The sequence below is a fragment of the Aricia agestis genome, chromosome 8 (assembly GCF_905147365.1).
Source record: "Aricia agestis chromosome 8, ilAriAges1.1, whole genome shotgun sequence".
Lineage (NCBI taxonomy): Eukaryota > Metazoa > Arthropoda > Insecta > Lepidoptera > Lycaenidae > Aricia > Aricia agestis.
In genome coordinates, this window is record NC_056413.1 from 13931665 (window position 1) to 13952929 (window position 21265).

The window sequence follows — 21265 nt, forward strand, 5'->3', positions numbered from 1 at the left end:
ATCGGCGTGAAGATGTAAGAGACAGACAGACAGACACACTTTCGTATTTACAATATCAGTATGAATATTAGCATAGTATATCGAAAAAAAAGCATTTAAATTGTATTCATTCAAGATTTGTCAAGGATAACTGCGTAGTACGTTCAAGATCGTTTGAGTACATTGGTATAAAAAAGATTTGGATTGACAAAGGAATTCATATTATATTATAAATGCGAAAGTGTGTCTGTCTGTCTTTTACATCTTCACGTCCAAACCGCTGAACCGATTTTGATTAATAAATTGGAATTGAGAAAATGTTGTCCAATCAATATTTATATTATTAGCTATCTTGGTTTCACAAGAAACTATTGGAGCTAGCGCTATTTTCACGTGCGAGTAAAAGAGACAGGTAGCGATAGGTTTACTGCCTAATTTCTATGTGTTTTGCGACCGGCATATAGCAAGATAGTTTGCTAATTTCCAAAGTGACGACATTGCAGTACAGTTATAAAACTTAAACAGTATACAGTATTGTTACATCCGGTGTAATAACTACTAACATTGAACTATGACGCAGCCTTATTTTTAGTTATAGTCTGCATAGGATAACGGTGTTGCCATGATGATACTCATTTAAATTCCAACAATCTTTGCATACTAAGAATAACATTGTTTAGGGTACAGTTATTCTTTATTTTTGGAAAGGGTGTTTTTAAGTAGAAAATGATATACATAAATAAAATCTTTACATCCTATCTGTACTTTTTCTGTATTAACCTAGGTCAGAGTTATGATTTTCTCATACCCAATCGACTCACATTTTAAACGTGAAATTAATATGGCCCACCAAATGTGCAAAACTGTTATTTCTGCGCATTACTATTACATATATTATTCCCTATATAACAGGTGATTTCATAGCCTGGCAACACCAGGTATATGTCCAGTTATAAAATGCGATAATGGCAAACAATGATGTTGGCGCCGTGCCATCTGACGGACATCAAATTTCCCGTGTTGATGCATTGCTCATCGCTCCGTATAAAAGGACGATTTTTAATTACTCCCGTCACTGCGCGTAATGGAAAAATCTGCAGGCATGAGCAAACTACACAGATTTATCATAGTTTCCTACCGAAATTTCGGATTCGGAGATGGGACGCCTTTGGCGAAATATATGCACTCAACAAAAACAGCGGGGCTAAAATGGTCACATTTAGCAAGTATTCCTCTAAATCAATTCAGCAATTGAATTGTCCAGACTGTCAAACTGACAAATGTCAAATTGGTACGAATTACTAGTTATGAATTGCAAGCAGACTTGCATTTCGCGATTTTAAAATAATGAATCATAACATGATTCATAATGTAATTCTTCAAAGCGACTATTTTAGCTTCGCAGGCTTTTTATTACGATATCTCTAGATAAAACTGTACATTTTCGAAAAAGAGAGTGGTCTAAAGGTTAATGCAACCTGCGGGGCTAAAATGGTCACATTTAGCAATTCCTCTTAATCAATTCAGCAAATGAATTGTCAAAACTGTCAAACTGACAAATGTCAAATCAGTACAAAAATACAAAAATGAATTGCAAGCAGAGTTGCATTTCGCGATTTTAGAAAAATAAATCATATTATGATTCATATCATGATTCTTCAAAGCGACCATTTTAGCCCCGCTGAACTCTATCTAACATGCAAAATTGTATTTGTTTTTTTTTCAGTGAAAAACGTCAAAACAAACACTCGCAAACTTTCGCCTTTATAAATTAGTGTGATATTACTGTGATGAATACGAATTTCATGAAAGTGTCGGTATCCCTCGAAAGTGCTGTTAATAAAACATTTATTTCACTGACAAAATAGTGGAAATAGGAAACCGTTTTAAAACTACGAATTCTACAGAAATAAATATCGTGAAAACTTTATTTTTGCTTTTAGTCGGATATTGAATTACTAATTGAAATCCTATTTGTTTTTATCTGGTGTCCCAGGCGTTAAAAATTAAAATACATATTAAAGATAATTTATTTTAAGGTTGAGGGTCACAGATCACAAGACCATAGCAGACCGCAACCTTACGTAATACATATATAATATATAATATGTATTTGTAAACCTTTATCTGTAAGTAATGATTCTGCTAAATGATCCGAATAGAGTTTTGGTAAGGTTTTAATGCTGTCTTGACACATAATAATACTAAAAATATATCAATTTATACTAGCGCAGAGTCGAAGCGCATCGAAGCGAATTATTAAAACTGAACATAACAAATTCAACCTTAACTCCAAAGCGTTAACGCACTTTATTACTTCTGAGAATCTAAAAAGGCGCGCGCATTCGCGCGAATTCGCGTGGATGCGCCCGACCAACGCTGATTGGCCTCGCAGAAGTAATGTATGCGTTACGCTCTGGAGTTAAGGTTGAATTCTCTGTGTTCAGTTTTTGGGAATTCGCTTCGCTTCGACTCTGCGCTTTTATAAATTGACCCTAAGTCACGCCGACGTCAAAGCGAAAAACTGATCAAATCTCCAACAATAGGTTTATGATAATAAACCTATTGACGCCCGCAACCCCGTTGCGCCGAAATTCGTTTGTGACGCGGGAACCGTACATTTTTGCGAGATAAAAGACGTATCCTATAATATGTCCTTTTCCGCGACTCAAAGTATAAAATCGGTTCAGCGGTTTGAACGTGAAGACGTAACAGACAGACAGACACATTTTCGCATTCATAATATTTGTATGGATTAAGACAATTTGTTTATAATTAAATTACAGTAGTTTAAAAGCACAAGTTAAATACGAGAATTTGGTAATAAACATATTCAAATGAATAATACGGTAGTCAGTAACGTTTAACATTACATTATTATTGATGATGAGTTAAATCAGTTTATTTCCCTGTACTTAACACGTTTGTTATAATTGTGTTCATCCTTGGTCGTTAACCCTGAGACAGTTAATTAGGATATTTAAACAATAAATCTGACACAAAGGTTCATCCTTCATTATATTAGTTAGTTAGTCGTAAGATTTACGTACTTTATCTCACAATTTTGAATTCTTTAGCTATCTCTTACTCTGTAAAAACTTGATATACGCAATCATGTTTATCTTAAATAAAAACGAAGTGTAACATTTTGAATTGTGACTTTATTCCAATAAAAATATTAATCATAATATTAATATGCGAACGAAAAACTTTGTAACCCTTTTTACGAAAAATGGGGAAACACAGGTGCACGAAATTTTGCACAGTTATAGTTTATATGGTGAAGGAGTGCATCGAGCTAATATTATTCTGAAATTATGCTTTTATCATACATTTTTTTAATAAATAAAACTTTACACACACTACAACACACACACCATGAGAAATGACAGATTTTTGAGTGACAAGCCTATACATACGAATTATATGGTTGAAGTCTGTTGACAACAAGTTGACAAATTGAAAATGGATTATAGTTTTTTTTATTGAATCTAAGATACTATTAGACAATGCTTACACGGCCAGTCTGAGATCAGCTAAGTCCCGGATACAAGAGTTGAAAAAAAATGATAAAGTTAATATTTTTTACAAAATATAAGTAGGTAGGAGTCCTAATGACGTTGAAACTAAGGTCGAATTTCGACCATAGGGCGATCTCTAGTATGTATAACATTGCATCTTAATGTGATATTATGCTACAGTTTTAACAACACGAATTAATAACAATAGTATGATACTACAGTGAACAAAAATGTGACTTAATATTTTAAGTATGTCACTGCATTCTAATTAAAAATAACCTTTACCTGATGATGTAGGATGGGTACTAAAACTTTACCCGTGCGCGTGGGTATGATGACTAACAAACGATATTTAACGATGTTTGCCGATATAATGCAATATTTTCTAATGCCAGAGGCCTCCGCCAACGCGAATATGATCTGATTCTCAGGATTTGCAAAGGGCATTTCACGGTAACGATAAAGGGGTACGAAGATTTTTATATTATTAAGGAGCCTGGCCGACCTACTGTCCGCTATTGTATTTTTCCGCGATCACGAAATTTTTTTACAAAAATGGATAGCTAACATCAATACAAACAAAAAATAATTTCGGACAAAACCGCGTAAAGTGTCACATTTCGAAGATTTGAGCTGCCAAAGTTGCATTAACTTAAATTGGTAAAACTTCGGCAGCTCATATCTTCGAAATATGACACTTTACGTGGTTTTGTCCAAGATAATTTGTTGTTTGTATTGATGTTAGCTATCCATTTTAACCGACTTCAAAAAAACGAGGAGGTTATATTATGTTCGGCTGTGGATTTTTTTTTTTTGAAAAAATATTCATGAACGCGAAAAAACACAATAGCGAACAGACAGGTCGGCCAAAATTTTCATACCCCTTTTACTGCGATAAATAGAAACTTTAAAATAGCTGCTCATCTCAAGTTTAATTAAAGTCCCTTTAGTAGATTTTGCGTAAAAGAGTGAGAAACATTCATCCCTTTTCAAACTTTCAAATTCATAATAGCATATGATGAGTAATGCTGTACAATAATTTCCCAAGATTTTCACCGTATGTGTAACACAGCTGATGAATCATTCACTATAACCACCTACTTCAATCCTTCGAATATAATAATTCTATAGAGTATAATAGACATACATGTATAGGCTGATGATATTTGTTATTTGGTCGGGTAATGACTTGACGTAGCCCGATCAAATAAAGTTGGTCGGCCACTTGCTTATGAATCATTTATCTGAGGATTACCTCGAATATTTCTGAAAACATAAATATTGTTGTCAATTGTACGACTGAAGAAATTATGTGATTTGGTCGTGCTCTATCAACTCAATGTTAGTAATGGTCATGCTGGGTTTGAAAGAACGCGACAAAATGACGTAGGTCTGTCATGTGTATGAATTAACTTCTTAGTACTTGTTGCATTTTTCTCCTTCCTAGCTCCTAGACAATTGTATATAGTGTACACAGTCTTGTACAGTGTACACAGCGCTTCAGACGGTCTGGAGTTGGACGCTGACTATGCAGTACAAATACCCCGTATAATTACTACTATTGTATTCTGTTCGCGTAATGACGCGTGCCCCCCTCGATTTGGTGCGCCTTAAACAATAGAAAGATGCCCGTCGAGGCTCATGTACGAAACGATCGTGTGGTAAAAACGTGAGTTTGAAAATCTGAAGACGATAAATATATTGATTGTAGGATTTTGGGCTATGATGGTTAACTGATTGCAAGGTCTATAGCAGGGGTCACCAATTAGTTTCGCTCGGGGTCCGTTTTAAGACATGAAATGACCTTCGCGGTCCACAAATTTTACATAAAAAAAATATTAAACATAGGTACTTAAGGAAGTTACAAAAGTATTTTTAGATATCAATGTGAAAAGTAACCATTTTTAGGGTTCCGTATTTGTACTGAAGTTTGGAGTGAAATATTGGTGCACGCTATAGATTAAATTATACGAGCTAATTAAGTCCTGGAGATGTTGAAGTCCTAAGATGAACGAAGATCATCTTTGAACATGCTCGGTCCGCACACAATGGGTCAGCGGTCCGGATGCGGACCGCGGTCTGCCATTTGGTGACCCCTGGTCTATAGCATGCACGTTTCACAATCAACGTTGGTCATGAGAAATTATAGACAGCTAGATGTTGCCTGCAACTCCGTAGCGCTAAAACTCTTACGAGTATATCGCGAAGGAACCGTCATTTTTTTCGGGTTTTATCCTGTGTCCTTTCCCGGGACTCAAAGCCCGCCTTTACAAACGTGTAAAGGGGCATAACTGGGGCATAGCAACGGGCAATCGCTTGTTGGTACATCATAGGCCAACATAGAGAGTACGCATAATATAAAGTATAAGATACGATGGTGATTTTAAAGTTTTAGGTTTATTTGTCGACATGCAATTGCCAAGGCTTCTTCACCATGCTTAAAAAAATCAAATTACTATACTTAATAATATCAATTCAGCAACAGCTCATTGCACTCATTGCGGTTCAAGGTTACGTTAACGTCAATTGATTCAGGAATTTTAAAAGCCTATTTCATTTTAATTCAGCAATTTTCATCAGCCATAACTTTTAATATCGAGAGACATTTTCTGATGGGCGACACTTGGCAGGGCACGTAGCTCAATCATCCTCAATTTGATCGCTCAGTGTGATATTAAGCACGAAATTATGTAACTGTAGCGGTGGCAATGTCTTTAGATAGAGACATAGCTACTGTAGAGTTCAGAAGAGGCGTAGAAAAACGATTAGACAATTAATATAATAAATTTTGTGTATAGGATTATATTTATTATCAACATTAACGTCTATAACGGCCAGACTCAGAGAGAATTAGGTTGGGTTGCACCAACTAACTTTAACTATAACTGTAACTTTAACTGTAACTACAGTGCAAAATGTCAAATCTTTGGTTAAAGTTAAATATGGCGTCCAAGGACGCCATATCTAACATCCGCACATACGTGTATCTGAAACTTTACTATGTTTTACAGTGTTATATTTTTCCTGTCGATTTTTACGGATAATTCAATTTTTTATTACCCTCAACCCCGTTACCTGTAGCTTCAATAAAAAAAATAAACGCAACAGATATCTGTGAATTTCTCCGGTTAAAGTTAAGGTTTAAGTTAAAGCTAAAGGACGCCACATTTAACTATAACCATAACTTTAACTTCAACCACGCCTCTGGTGCAACCCAACCAAAGTGATTATTATTGAAATTAATTTAATGCTAATTTTGACATAAACTCAATACATTTTCTGTTAATTAATAATTCAAATTTCAATACCACTGAATGCGGCTGTAAATCCTCTTTTGTCTTAATTGATAAGTAGCTACATAAGTTACATAACTAATCAAATATTATCTTTTTTTTAAACCGACGAAAGTGTGTTTGTGATGAACTTTTTGACCATGACAATGAAGATGATGATGGAAATCAAATATAATATTTAGGCACGATTATGCGTTATACCATCATATACGAAGTGTTATAACTATGAGGTGGAGCGAATGCACCTGCGATGTATTTTGAAAACGGTCACGTACCGTTACTACCACTGTATATGGTTCACAGACCGTTTTTTTAATGCGTGAAATAGGCGAAGAAATGATTTGAATGTTTAATATCTGCATTTGAGTGACCGCAAAATTGATCTATAGTCAAAACCGTGAGACGTGCCAAGAATTGAATTATAATATAATTATTATTGTCAGTATAAAGTTTCGACTCTTTTGAAGGGACGTTGATAAACTTTAACCGAAATTAGCCAAATTACAATTTACAGTAAACTTATCTAATATTATAAATGCGAAAGTGTGTCTGTCTGTCTCAAAACGGTTGAACCGATTTTGCTGAAATTTGATATGGAGATACTTAAGTCCCAGATAGGACATAGGGTACTCTTTATCCTAGATGATTCTACGGTTCCCGCGCGATAAACGATTTTTGGTACAAAGGCTTATGCTTCGGCACGAATGGGCCCGCTCGACCGGAGAAATACCACGTTCTCACGGAAAACCGGCGTGAAACAGCACTTTCGACGAGTGAGTGAGTTTACCGGAGGCCCAATCCCCTACCCTAATCCCTTCCCTACCCTCCCCTATTACCCTATTATATATCTTAAAAGGCCGGCAACGCGCCTGCAGCTCTTTTGATGTTGCGAGTGTCCATGGGCGACGGAAGTTGCTTTCCATCAGGTGACCCGTTTGCTCGTTTGCCCCCTTATTTCATTAAAAAAAAAAAGGAGTTGCGGCCGACATCTAGCAATATACTTTGTTTAGAATTCTCTAAGTTCTAATCACATTTCTTCTCACGGATAAAATACTTTCTTCTAAGAAATATTATGATGATATGCCAATTGCCAAGACGTTGTACTCGAGTCGTGAATGAATCGAAATAACCTCTAGATAATGACTTGCAGTGCAGTGCCCCTTGTTCATTGAACGTCACACATCACACATGTTGCCCGGCTCCTGCACTATCATTTGTCGCCATATGCTTATTGCAATTCTTATTATTCTCTTGGGTAGGGAAATAATATGAATGTAATATACGTAGGTATGTGCATAGACGAATGTATATTTTTCTCCATGATATGTGATAGCAAAAGTAGTTGTCGGTCAAGGAAATGAAAAAAAAAATGTTCAAATTAAATACTTTTTACATGACACCGACTTAAATAAGTTTCAAACAACATCTATCAGCTGATATCAATACAATTATTTCATTTATAGTGCAATGAGTGAAAAATGTGAATAATAAATACAACAACAAAATGTGGAAATCCATAATCAACAAGAAAAGAAAATCTGGTGATCTGCCATGTGACCAAGGATCTTATGCCGCAATCGCGGCGATGCAGGGCGGGAGCGCGGCGACACTACCGCCATCTCTCGACGCGTTACGAGCATGTAAGTACGGCTACTGGACACTAGATGGCGCTTAGCAGCGTAATTCGCAATGACTTTTTAAAATTCCTATTATAATAGAGCAATTAATTTATATTCATGATTAGATATTGTGTTTTATTATAGTAATAAATATTAATAAATGAACTGTGATTTATAATATGATGAAACATATTTTTTAATTAAATAATTAAATGTCCCGACTCCCATTTTCAATCTCCAGAGCAGATGTCGCTAGTAACACTGAAATGCAAAGTAGAGCTCTATCAGTTTGAACCTCAGAACAGGAAAGTTTTAACCATAAAGTTAATGATATATTACCTTTATGGTTTTAACGACTTACAGAAATTTAAATGAAGCTATTTTAATATTATTATGAAAATATGACCGTGTATTTGTTTGTTTGAATGAAAAATAGCTGTAGTTTGATATAATAGCGTTCTTGAAAGCGGGAAAATTCATACAATTATTACAGTGGCCAATGCCATTCGACGTTGTGAGAAAAATATGATTCACTCTATTGTGTTTGTGATTCGACGGTCGCCAGCTAAATAAGGTTAATCTGCATGGTTCTGCCGACTGTACAGTTGTTGACTAACCCGATGCAACCTTTCGTCCTTATTGATATAGAAATAAAGTTCAAAAGTGGTGTCCGATAGATTTCCGTGACTCTACTTTCGTGACCCGCGGCGAGGATAACAAAGAGCAGCGTTAAAAAATAATATCAAATGCTTTATCAGTATCAAATTCAAATGAAAATTCGTCTTTTGTTTAGTTCATAAAAATAAAGTGCAACGAACTCTACATTTTTTAGTTTCATCAAAATTTTGTAATCTATATTATTATTATTATTATATAATATTATAAAGCAGAAGAGTTTGTTAGTTAGTTTGTTTGTTTGTTTGAACGCGCTTATCTCAGGAACTACTGGTCCGATTTAAAAAAAATCTTTCAATGTTAGCACAGAATATAAATAGTAGTACGTGTAAGATCCATTTATTGAGGAAGGCTATATGCTATATTTTATCACGCTAAGACTAATAGGAACGAAGAAATAGAGGAAAATGTGGAAAAAACGGGGGAAATTTATTTGAAAGGGCTTATTTGAACGCGCTAATCTCAGGAACAGCTGGTCCGATCTGAAAAATTAATTCAGTGTTAGTTGGCCCATTTATCGAGGAAGGCTATACGATATATTTTATCACGCTAATATCAATAGGAGCGAAGAACGGGGGGAATTATTTGAAAGGGGAGAATTAATTGTCTCACGAACTACTAGAGCATTTTTTCTATTATTTGGGTGAGATAAGAAGTAAACCACGTGAAGGATCATAGGCTTTTTTGTGTACTAATTTATCTGTGAAATATCTAATTTACGCGGGTGAAGCTGCGCGGAACGTCTAGTGTTTTATATTTTTCTTTAAATTTAATTTGCGTTGTTCATAATTGATTTATAGGATGTTAGCAGTGCGTAATGCGTATATGTGAGAGAATCGTTTTCTGGATCTTTAGCTTTATTAACTCGGTTCCGCGGTTCAGCGGTCAGATAAAGCAGGTAAACAGACAGATAGTCATACTTTTGTTATTATGATATGAGTACGGATTATTATCATTTATATTACATATATAACTAATACTGATATATGATAATAATCACACGTATGCTTATCATCTCGTCTTACCCTACAGTTATAAACGGATGATGTTGGTTTTTTCACATTACAAAACAAGTCTTTCGGTTACGGCTCAAGCCCTTGTAAGCTTATACGTAAACAATTGTCATTGTCCGTGGCAGAACGCGTGAAAGGACAGCCTGTACCTTTTTGTACGCAGAACAATGCTTCCCCTGTACAGGGAAACTTGAAATTAGTTGATTACTCTCTCTGAGGTGCAGTATGGAGTTATGGCTACTATTTACTGCATATTATACTAGCTTTTGACAGCGGTTCTGCTGATCCCTTAAATTACAAAAAATCTGGTAAGTTTATTGACTTATATATTACTATGGGTAAGTTATTATAAAAATGACAGAAAAAATAAGAGATTCTAAACACCACTAAAATTGGCCTGGTGTCTTCTATTAATGCATAAGTATTATTATAATCATGACATAATTATGCAAAACGATGATATTGATAGGAGGCGTTGAGTTTCTCGCAGCTTGCGTGAGTGTAACACTAGTGACTGAGTGAAGTTTTAATTTTGGCGCGCCAAAACAGCCCTGTAGATCTGTAACAATTTTTTGCTACTTATAATATTATTCATATGAAGTTTCGTCGCCATATTGTGCACAATACGTCCCACGGCACGGTTTCCATGGCTACAGGCTAATTGCAAATGGCGGTTGCACAACGATCCGACAATGCATCAACTGTGAAAATATTTGCCATTACGAAAGAGTCAGTTGACTAACAATGAAAAAATACGTTAGATGCGTATCGTATTTTTTCTATGGGAGATAATTAGGTAGAGATAAGTTTTATAATTAATAGGAATGTAGAGACAGGGCGCCAGATTGAAGGTCCTTCGTCTACACTCTACCACATCTATGTTCCTTACTGATACCGAACTGATACTGATGCCGAACTCAGATACGAATATTCATTATTTATAACTGTTATAAAGATTTTAACACATTAAGGGCCTGTTTCACCACTTCCTGATAAGGCTATCTACTAATTAACTTGACAGATCAAGTATATGGAGAATCTGTCAAAAAAGTTGTGAGTAGCCTATTAGGCACTTTATCAGAAAGTGGTGAAACAGGCCCTTAATGTTAAAATCTGCATTATAGTTATATGGGGCTTACGGCTTACCCCCATGTACCTACATTATTTGTCAAACTCTTTTTTATACTTAACATTAAATTGAAGTTTAATCATCAAAATATGTCTTTGAGTGCGGCCGTCACTCGTCAGTAAATAAAAGTTATTTTTTGATATTTACTTACGGCCGTTCCCAATATTTGATCTATCTCTGGTTTTGCCCTACTAGAGATAGGAATAGCTCATAATTGACATAAAATTTATGTCTCTAATGTCAATTGTGAGCTATTCCTATCTCTAGTAGGGCAAAACCAGAGATAGATCAAATATTGGGAAAGGCCGTTAGAGAGGCTAGAGCCAAATTCTTGTAGCATTGTATATTAAACATATAGAGTGACTCTCCTAGTTTTTGTAAAAAATGATAAAAAATATGTACATACTAGATGACGCCCGCAACTTCGTTGCGCCAAAACTTCGTCTATCTCGCGGTAACCGTACATTTTTCCAGGATAAAAAGTATCCTATGTCCTTTCTCGGGACTCAAAGATCTACATGCCAAATTTCAGGTAAATCGGTTCAGCGGTTTGGGCGTGAAGGGCTAACAGACAAACTTTCGCATTTATAATATTAGTATGGATGGGTGCGAATTTCTGTCACATATTATGACATAACACTACAGTTTACAAGATGGCGGTGTTAAAACATCCTTGTAGCGTTGTAGACCAATTATTATCGTTGTGTGAGAGACACTCATGGGTTTGTTTAATAAATGCTTGGGTTTATGTTCTATGTTTTTATATAAGACCTTTTTTAGCTCGATTAAATAAAATACACAGAGTAACAACATAATAAACAAAGATAATAATTTATCAAAGCACCAAGCACAAAAGGGTATTGTATGAAAAATGAGAGGCTTACGTCGGTTTATGAGTACACTGTGTTTCTTATGAGTTCCATGGCGTAAAACGTCGCATGTGAGCTAATGGCCTTAATTTACTGCGCGCTTAAGTCATCTCTTAAGTAATATTTATTATAATAAAACCTACATTATGTTTTAATTGAAATACATAACGCGAGAGATCAGATTATAAGTTATTAAATAAGTAGTCATTTGAAGCAGATTAAACGAAGGAAATTAGTTATTGCAGGAAATGAAATATAAACATTTCCAACTGCATAATTTTTATAAGTTATCAAAGAAGAAGTTACTTAAAGCATATTAAACGAAGAAAATTAGTTATTGCAGGAAATCAAATATGTATAAGAATCTCCAGCGGCATTTATCCAATTTTGACTCAGAGTACAGTGCGAGTAGGAAACTATTTTTTTTACAATCCCTCACTAAGACTTAAGGCGGGGAGTAATCTCAATCCAAAACGATAACTTTGCACACAAAAAGACCAAGCGTATACGTATCGCAATAAGATTCATTTTAGCATAGCATAAAACTGTAGTCACTCGAGCGGATTTTTCATGTTTTTTATTAAATATCTTTGGAAATAAACATTAAAAAACAAAATTGTTCGGTTAAAGAATTTTTAATATAGATTTACTAACAATTTATTCAAATAAAATGTATAATTATCCTAGTTAATACTTATATTTCGATGAAATAGATTTTTATCGGAGGTGAGTTTGTAAATAAATTACAGCCAAAGTATTACGTTTTATTAAAATGTTTATGGTTTAAGGTATTTTAAATATTGTGCTTTATATCTCATATTTTTTAAAACTTCGTTATTATATTGGAACTAGGTAAGCCGGAAGTCGCGGAATAACAAATTGGGGTTTATCCTCGCCTTAAGTGCCGCGGCTTACTTTGAGACCAGATCAAAAAGACCATTAATTTATGTTTTCGAGCGCCTAGTAAGATTTTTCTCCACTTATCACATGATGAGTGAGGACGTAAAAATATGTAGGTACATAATATTTTGTTTGTTACTTAAACAGCGCACCTAGTCGCTAATAGTGGCAACTAATCTACTTCATAAAAATTCTCTTCAATTTGGTGAAAGGTGTCAATAACTCGCAAACAGCGCTCTTATAAAATACAAAAGTCCAAAGACCGTGTAAAGGACCACAAACTGGACACGGCGCAAGTTTTTACAAAAACTAGTTACTGCTTCGTTCGGAAGACGATCATTACAAAATTCTTCGATGTTTTTACAGTCGATCTCTCCGAAGCGATTTCAAAAGCTGGATACGCGTTTTTATTGTAACCGAATAAATTATTTAAATAAACTAAACTGTAATAATTGCTAATGAGTAATGATTAAAAAATTAAGTTACCAATTATGAATTAAGTCATTGAATTCAATTACAATTATTTATTGTTTATGTATAAAAGCTGTTGCCTGTTTACATTACTATTTTATTTATTCTTAAAATAGCTTTCTTGATTTTTAAAATTCGGTTAACGTTATTCTGAAAAAAACATCTCCCAATTTAGTGTATCAAATTTTTTGTTTTGGTTTTGTTTCTTTTAAATTTTTTTTGACTTATTTAAAGTATATAATGCACAAGCAGTAGAACTTACGTACTATATAGTAAGAGTTGGAATATATTTTATATATTTATTATGAAAATATGTTTCCCGTTTCCAGTTTACACTTTCATACTAGGAACGTTCTTCATATTGTAGAGACTTATAGAGTTCGTGTGTAGGAACATCCTACACACTAAAGGCAGACTACGTGAACGCGTCTTTTAATTATGCAGATGAAAACAATGAATCAGCTGCCTATTAGTGGCTGAGTCAGACCGTCTGTCTGAGCTCTGTTTTGTACAGTCTTTCCATCTTATTACCATAGCCATAAGGCTCAAATCTTAAAAACATTCGATATGGAAATTGTACGTACTCTATACAACGTTCATTATTTTGCTTTTGCTGTAATACTCTGTGCAGTGTTTTGCATTGAAACTAGTCTTTTACAACATGATCCCTCAAGCGAATAAACCCGTATAATCTGTGGCTTACTTTAACTACATAATCTTTTGGTTTACAAATAACAAAGAAAATACTAATCGCCAGTGGTTTTAATGTCATTAAAAGTTTAGGAAATTGTATCCTTATCCTACAGGTTCGAATTTCCATCCAGTTCCAATCTTATCAAGCTAACTTCGAACGTTTGTTCTGAACTTCTGAGTTTTATCAATTTTATACGTGGGAGAGCCATGCTTCGGCACGAATGGGCCGGCTCGACCGGAGAAATACCACGTTCTCACAGAAAACCGGCGTCAAACAGCGCTTGCGCTGTGTTTCGCCGAGTGAGTGAGTTTACCGGAGGCCCAATCGCCTACCCTATTCCCTTCCCTACCCTCCCCTATTCCCTTCCCTTCCCATCCCTACCCTCCCCTATTACCCTATTCCATCTTAAAAGACCGGCAACGCACCTGCAACTCTTCTGATGCTGCAAGTGTCCATGGGCGACGGAAGTTGCTTTCCATCAGGTGACCCGTTTGCTCGTTTGCCCCCTTATTTCATTAAAAAAAACAATGTGATTTGTTCATAGGTTTAATATTTGTAGATCATATTTTATTAAACGAGACTGCATCGCAATCTTATCGACTCTACATTAATGGATTTATTGTTATTATTTAGGGTACAGCCTTCAGAGCCCCTAGCCAACACGTTACCTTTATCGCTTCACTCATGTCGTGTTGCCTGTTGGCTAGATGTACACTTTTTCGTCAGTCTTTACCCCATTTAATTATGTCCATAATTCTACTATATGTTGTGAAATTGTGCTAATGTGTTTTCTTGTTCCAGGTAAGTTCCATTCGAGCGTGTCAGCAATTATAGTAAGTCAGCCAAATTGTGGACGTCACGCTTTCTACCGCAGTACACAATACACATGGTAATTCGCACCATACGATACTCGTACATATCTAGTTATTCTAATTAATTTCAATATGGAACTTAGTTTTGTACCTGAAATTTTCCTTGGAGACAAAAAAATTGAGTTTTACCTTACCTTTACAAGAAAAAATTGAGTTAAGTTAGAATAAACTTAAAATGTATGTTTATGCGCTTGTAATTCTAAAATTAAATTATTTTTACGTCAGTTTCTTATATGAGGAAACCTTTTAGGATTTATTCATGAATTTTGTAATAATAGTTTATTTCGTTATATGCAATGTGCAGAATCCAACACAAAAAGTTACTCAAAATAGGTCGTATTTTTTGCTCTACATTTGCCATTTACGTAAAATGGCAAACTAGACTTTTGACTATGATTTCAAGCTATGAAACTGTTAAAAATCGATAGTAAATAAAATAAAATTAGCCTTTATTGCTGTAAACTTATAAAACATTATTTTACTATAACTTAATCTAATTTTAACTAAACATTTATTATACTTAAATTATTCTAAGTTTAACGGCGTTCGGGTGATTTCTTTTTTTTGCAACAGCTTGTCTTTCGACATATGCCTCCTCCAAAGATTTCCATTTTTCTCTGACCTTTGCAACTAGGATCCATTCTGTACCAGCCACCTTTTTCAGATCATCTTCCCATATTTTCGTTTGTCAACCTTTGCTTCTTTTACCGTCTCTTGGATACGTTATTATGCGGGTCCATTTCTCTTGCCTTTCTCTGAACATATGCCTGTCCATCGCCATTTTAGTGTTCTATATACAGAATGTGCCTGTTTGAATTGTGTTGAAAGCTATGAAACTGTTAAAAATCCATACTTCCATACTAATATTATAAATGTGAAAGTGTGTCTGTCTGTTACCACTTCACGCCGAAACCGCTGAACCAATTTTGCTGAAATTTTATATGTATATATATACTTTGAGCCCCGGGAAAGGACATAGGATACATTTTATCCCGGGAAAATGTACGGTTCTTACACGATTTTTGTCGCAACTTTCTTTTCTTGTTACTAATTTACTTGATTGTATACTACTAGTGCGATAACTATACTTCAAAGTCATTATTTACAAACTGGACTTATTCACTGACACATACAAGTAAATTAAAGGCGTGGGACCGAATCCCTAGTAATTAACTGCACCCTGTACATTGTACACTGTACAGCCAACAAAAAAGACCAGACCCCTTATACAAAGTATCTTTCGTTAAAAACGATGACGAAATTCATTATCAAAATGTATGCGGTTTGACATACGTCATCGCTAAATGACATTTCGCTTGCGAAGACTTATGTCAAATCCCATAATTTTTGAAAACGAATTTCGTCATCGTTTTTAACGAAAGGGACTTTGGCTACGGCCTCAGGACCAGAGAATTTTACAGTTGAAAGTATCTTACTGTACCTTTCTTTAACTTGCAGACCTTGGTCTTGCGTGGCTTGTCAGAAAAAGACAAAACATTGTATAACGGTTGTATAGAAGTATAATGTGGATCTTTTTACTCACGAGGAGCTAAAAGATTAGATATCAAGTTCAGATTAAGTTAGTCAAAAAAACTCAATCAATCGAAGCAATCAGTGACATAGTAGGTAAAATACTTCTATTCTCTCAATAGATTTTCTGCAATACACACTTTAATTTTGTATTCGGCCATATTTTTTTGCTGACTGTAATTTACACACCGGATGTGGATGCTGTGTCGTGCGCTGCACTTCCGGTGAGCAGGGCTGCGCGCTGACCGGAATAACGACATGCCCACTAATTTCACTGCCCATGTGAGCATCTGTAACAATTAACGATATGTCAGCCGTTTTACGTTTAAATGCCGACTTATTTAACAATTGGAATAGACAACGACAAGTCTTGAGCAAGCACTTGCTTCAATCTGGGTTTCTATTGTTATTAGTTCAAAATCAAAATCAAATCAATTCGCAGAATATCAGGAACAAAATTCATCCACTTTGATTTCGCAAAGTTCGTTAGGTGCCAACAGCTGTCACTTTACAACTTGCTGGAAGTCCACAAAAAAGTTCACAAGCCTATTGGCTATTATATTAATTATTTATTTTTCTTGAAGATTACACACACAGGATTAGTTTTACAAATATTGTTAACTTAAAATAGTAGTTATAATAATAAAATACAATTTTCTAATCGGGAGATAAAAACTCCCAACGTTTCTTGTAAAACCTTTTTATTTCGTGTCGAGACTCCGAGAGTCGAGACTTTGCAGAATTGATTTACTCTAAAGTCTAGATGTAACTATTGTAAGACCTTCGCACTTTTGTATAGAACAGAAATATCTTTTTAAGTCGAAAGGCAGCAAATGTATATTTTTAAATGCTTTATAAAGCTAGGGACTATGACATGGGTAAGATAGATTTGTAAGAGTCAAATCTTAAATATTTTACCCTACATTACGATTTAGGTTGCTGTACCTGGCTCTACCAACATAAATTAGTACCAGACAGAAGAATTGAGCCACCCTTTCCCATTCTATTTCGAATGCGTGAACATGTTTGTTTACGAATGTATTTTAAATTCCCGCCTTCTGGGAACCGCCGTGTCGGATGTGGCAGTGTTTATCCCTACCAAAACAAACTAAAAGGTCCACCTTTGGAAGCTGCACTTCAAACAGAAAGTAAAAACTAAAAAGAGTATGCACTAATTAGGGATATCTAGAGATGGACTTACATGCCGTACGTTGCAATAGGTACACAAAAAGTTTCCTTATATCATATTATGCGCTGCGTTTTAAGCATTCACGCTTATGATCCCTTGATACATAGAATATTTGTGAAGATTTAAGACATGCTTATGGATTTATAAGTATGTAATATCATTCATGAATCTCTGTATTTATATTTACTGACATTTTAGACTCATAATTAAACGCAAATTATTCAAAAAGGTTCTTCAAATTATTATTATTTTTGCAAATATTATTATAACATTTGCCTGTCCAAAAACTACCTATTAACAAAGATTTATAACCAGCCATTATATTATGGACGTCACGGTTTGGCCTAGTTCTCGTCGAGAGATCGTGCCAAAAAATACAGCGACACATTTATGAGGCTGTTCTGCAGATGTGCCATTCGGTGTAATGATAGTAATGACTAATGACTATAATATTCTTCTGATTGATACTCATTACTAATGAGTATCAATCAGAAGTATATTTAATTCGTATTCGTTCGGTTTTTGATGCGATTTAAAACAAAATATCTGCGCGATTAAAGTTGTGGCTAACATATTATTATATCGTCCATACTAATATTATAAATGCGACATCGTGTTTGTCTATCTGTTACCTCTTCACGCCCAAACCGCTGAACCGATTTTGCTGTATTTCCAGCCCAAATAGTTACTTTGCGTCCCGGGCCCGGTGAAGGACATAGGATACTTTTCATCACAGACAAACGTACGGTTCCGGCACGATAATCGATTTTTTTTATGAAATAAACGATGGGGCAAACGTGCAAACGGGTCACCTGATGGAAAGCAACTTCCGTCGCCCATGGACACTCGCAGCATCAGAAGAGCTGCAGGTGCGTTGCCGGCCTTTTAAGAGGGAATAGGGTAATAGGGGAGGGTAGGGATGGGAAGGGAAGGGAATAGGGGAGGGTAGGGAAGGGAATAGGGTAGGGGATTAGGCCTCCGGTAAACTCACTCACTCGGCGAAACACAGCGCAAGCGCTGTTTCACGCCGGTTTTCTGTGAGGTATTTCTCCGGTCGAGTCGGCCCATTCGTGCCGAAACATGGCTCTCCCACGTATACATTTTGGTCACAACGACACTGCTGGCGTCTGGTAGCTGGAAACAAATCTATCGGTGTAAGAAATTGCGTGTCTAATACTTTATATTCTTTCTCGTGTGCTTCACAAAGTCCAATCCGTGATAATGAGTACTTTCAAGACACGTGTACAGTGACTCACACAAGTCCTTCGCTCCCCACGTCTTTTTCGTCGTGTTCCACTTCTCTGAATCAATATTGACGCCGTACAAAATGAATCGATTCTTTCAAAGATATACGATACGATCATACGATGCAGTAGTTAGCAATACTAATAAATATATATTTTGTGGCAGTAGCATATTTTTTATGGTTTTTAAACAGCCATTAAAATTAAAAAAGCCCATGAGTTAGATTGTGGCCATTTTTAATTTTAATGGCTAACAATGCCAAAGCATTCAAGGACAAATCCTGGTCCGATATCGATCGATCGATCGATCCTTAGAATAGCTTGACAACCAAGGATACTACAATAAATATAACAATTAAAAATAAAGAGATTTTTTATTAGAACTCTTTGAAACTTTTTATTAAAGTACATAATAATAAAATTCTTTAATAAACTTTCATTCTCTATCAATCTACTCTACCGTATCGTATGATTTACAAATTATTTTTACTCTCCGCTTTTTTTCACCGAGGTAGATTCTGATAGATTAATTAGCTGATATGGATCTTGAATACTATTTATTTTATACTTACTCTGCTGGCTCCGCTATAGTTAATCTGTCCCGTTAGTCAGTAGCCACACGGTTAAATTTAGCTTTGTTTACGGTGCGACCGGCTGCAGCGCTTAACTTCTCAGCATTAATCTTCTCATCTCTCGCCCTAGCCAGAATATTTCGGATACCTTCCTTAATTTACGTCCAATAAACCATTTGAGATACTTTATTAAAGACTTTCTAAATATTTACATTCAGAAATAGGATTTATATAATTTATTTCTCGATTCGACTGCTTGTAGAAATATTCAAATGGCTACCGCTCGCGCCTCAACCGCACATTTTTCCGCAAAAAACTTATCCTGTGTCTTTTCCGTCTCTCAAAGTACAGCACAGGCGGACATAAGCGAGATAGATCGATATGATTTATCTGAAACACTCGATCCTCGCTTAGGAATTGGAATCACAGAGAGAATCACTCGTAACACGCCACTGAACTAGAATAAAATTACTGTTTAGAAAAAGATTATATTATACCTAAATGTAGCAGGAGTCTGGTACCACTCTCGGGTAAGTTTTTAATCATTAATTCAATAATTAATGATTAAAAACTTAGAGATACCTATGTATCTCTATACAAAATTTCATCTAAATCAGTTCGCATTTTTATATTATTAGTACGGCTATTAATGAAAAAAAATATTTTTCGACAATCCTATTTAAAAAGCATGAATGAATTTCGTACAAAATGTTATGGATTGGCAAATATTGTATTTTTAACTGGAATAATGTAACTAGTATAACGTGATTTTTGATGCAAGTCCTAGTTATTTCTTACATAAGTTACGTGAAAGTGCTGACCATTCAGTTCATTCGACAATCGATTTTCACCAACGAAAGTTGTTTTTTCATGATAGAAAAACTATCAGAGTTTGATACTTGTGTTTACAACGATTAAATAGTCTTGGTCCGTTGGAAATTGGAGTCTCACCGAGGAACACCGTGACGAATCCGTAATTGATTGTAAGTTTACTTTGTAACTGTTATTGTTTGGCTTGTCTAACATTTTAATTGTTTTGTTTTATATCTGAGTTGAGAGTTCCCATGTTATTTTTATGTTCATATCGCAAACGCAAGTGAATGTTTACGACGGATTTTCTCTCGCTCGTCGATATAATATTTTGATGGCCCTCGTCTAATCGCATATTGTATACCTTTTACCTTAAGCTTTGGTGGTAAGCCCCAGTAGAATCAACGTTCAGAAAGTGTTTGAAAAAAAATATTTTGAATAAAACATTTTGACTTTGGTATAAATTATACCTTAACCTTAATGATTAAAATAAAATGTACACACTGGAAAGCACCATATTAATTTGTTGTAATTTTTATCTATCTATTAAGCGACTATTTAAAATATATAACATATAAGTTTATGCTATTCATTAAGTTTTTTTATTAACAAAAGCTATGTATCATAACAATTTATAATAATTATTTAGGAACGTACTATTATATTTACTTAATTTTGCGTTGCACATGTTCTTCGACATTTTAATTTTGTATTTATTGATTTTATGCATAGCCATAATCCAAGTCAAATCAACGGGAATATGCCATCGTGAGTACAAAGCTGTTACATTAGCACCAACAAAAAGAAAAGTTGAATATTATCACTCGCGTGCCACTTAAAGTGGCCGTTAACTGCGGGTGCTGACTACAAATACTGTACCTGATA

General features: G+C 35.0%; 1 protein-coding gene across 4 annotated transcripts in view; it reads left to right on the plus strand.

The window, feature by feature from the left end:
* LOC121729551 (disabled homolog 2-interacting protein) overlaps positions 1-21265 on the plus strand; it is a 224627-nt gene that overhangs the window by 128509 nt on the left and 74853 nt on the right. For 2 of the 4 annotated variants that reach the window (XM_042118100.1, XM_042118102.1), the window contains one exon: positions 8257-8433. The exons of the other annotated variants lie outside the window; for them this stretch is intronic. In XM_042118100.1, coding sequence (XP_041974034.1) covers positions 8298-8433 — 136 coding nt within the window. In that variant the 5' untranslated portion in view covers positions 8257-8297. The remainder of the gene's footprint in view (positions 1-8256; positions 8434-21265) is intronic. 4 annotated transcript variants of the gene reach the window in all.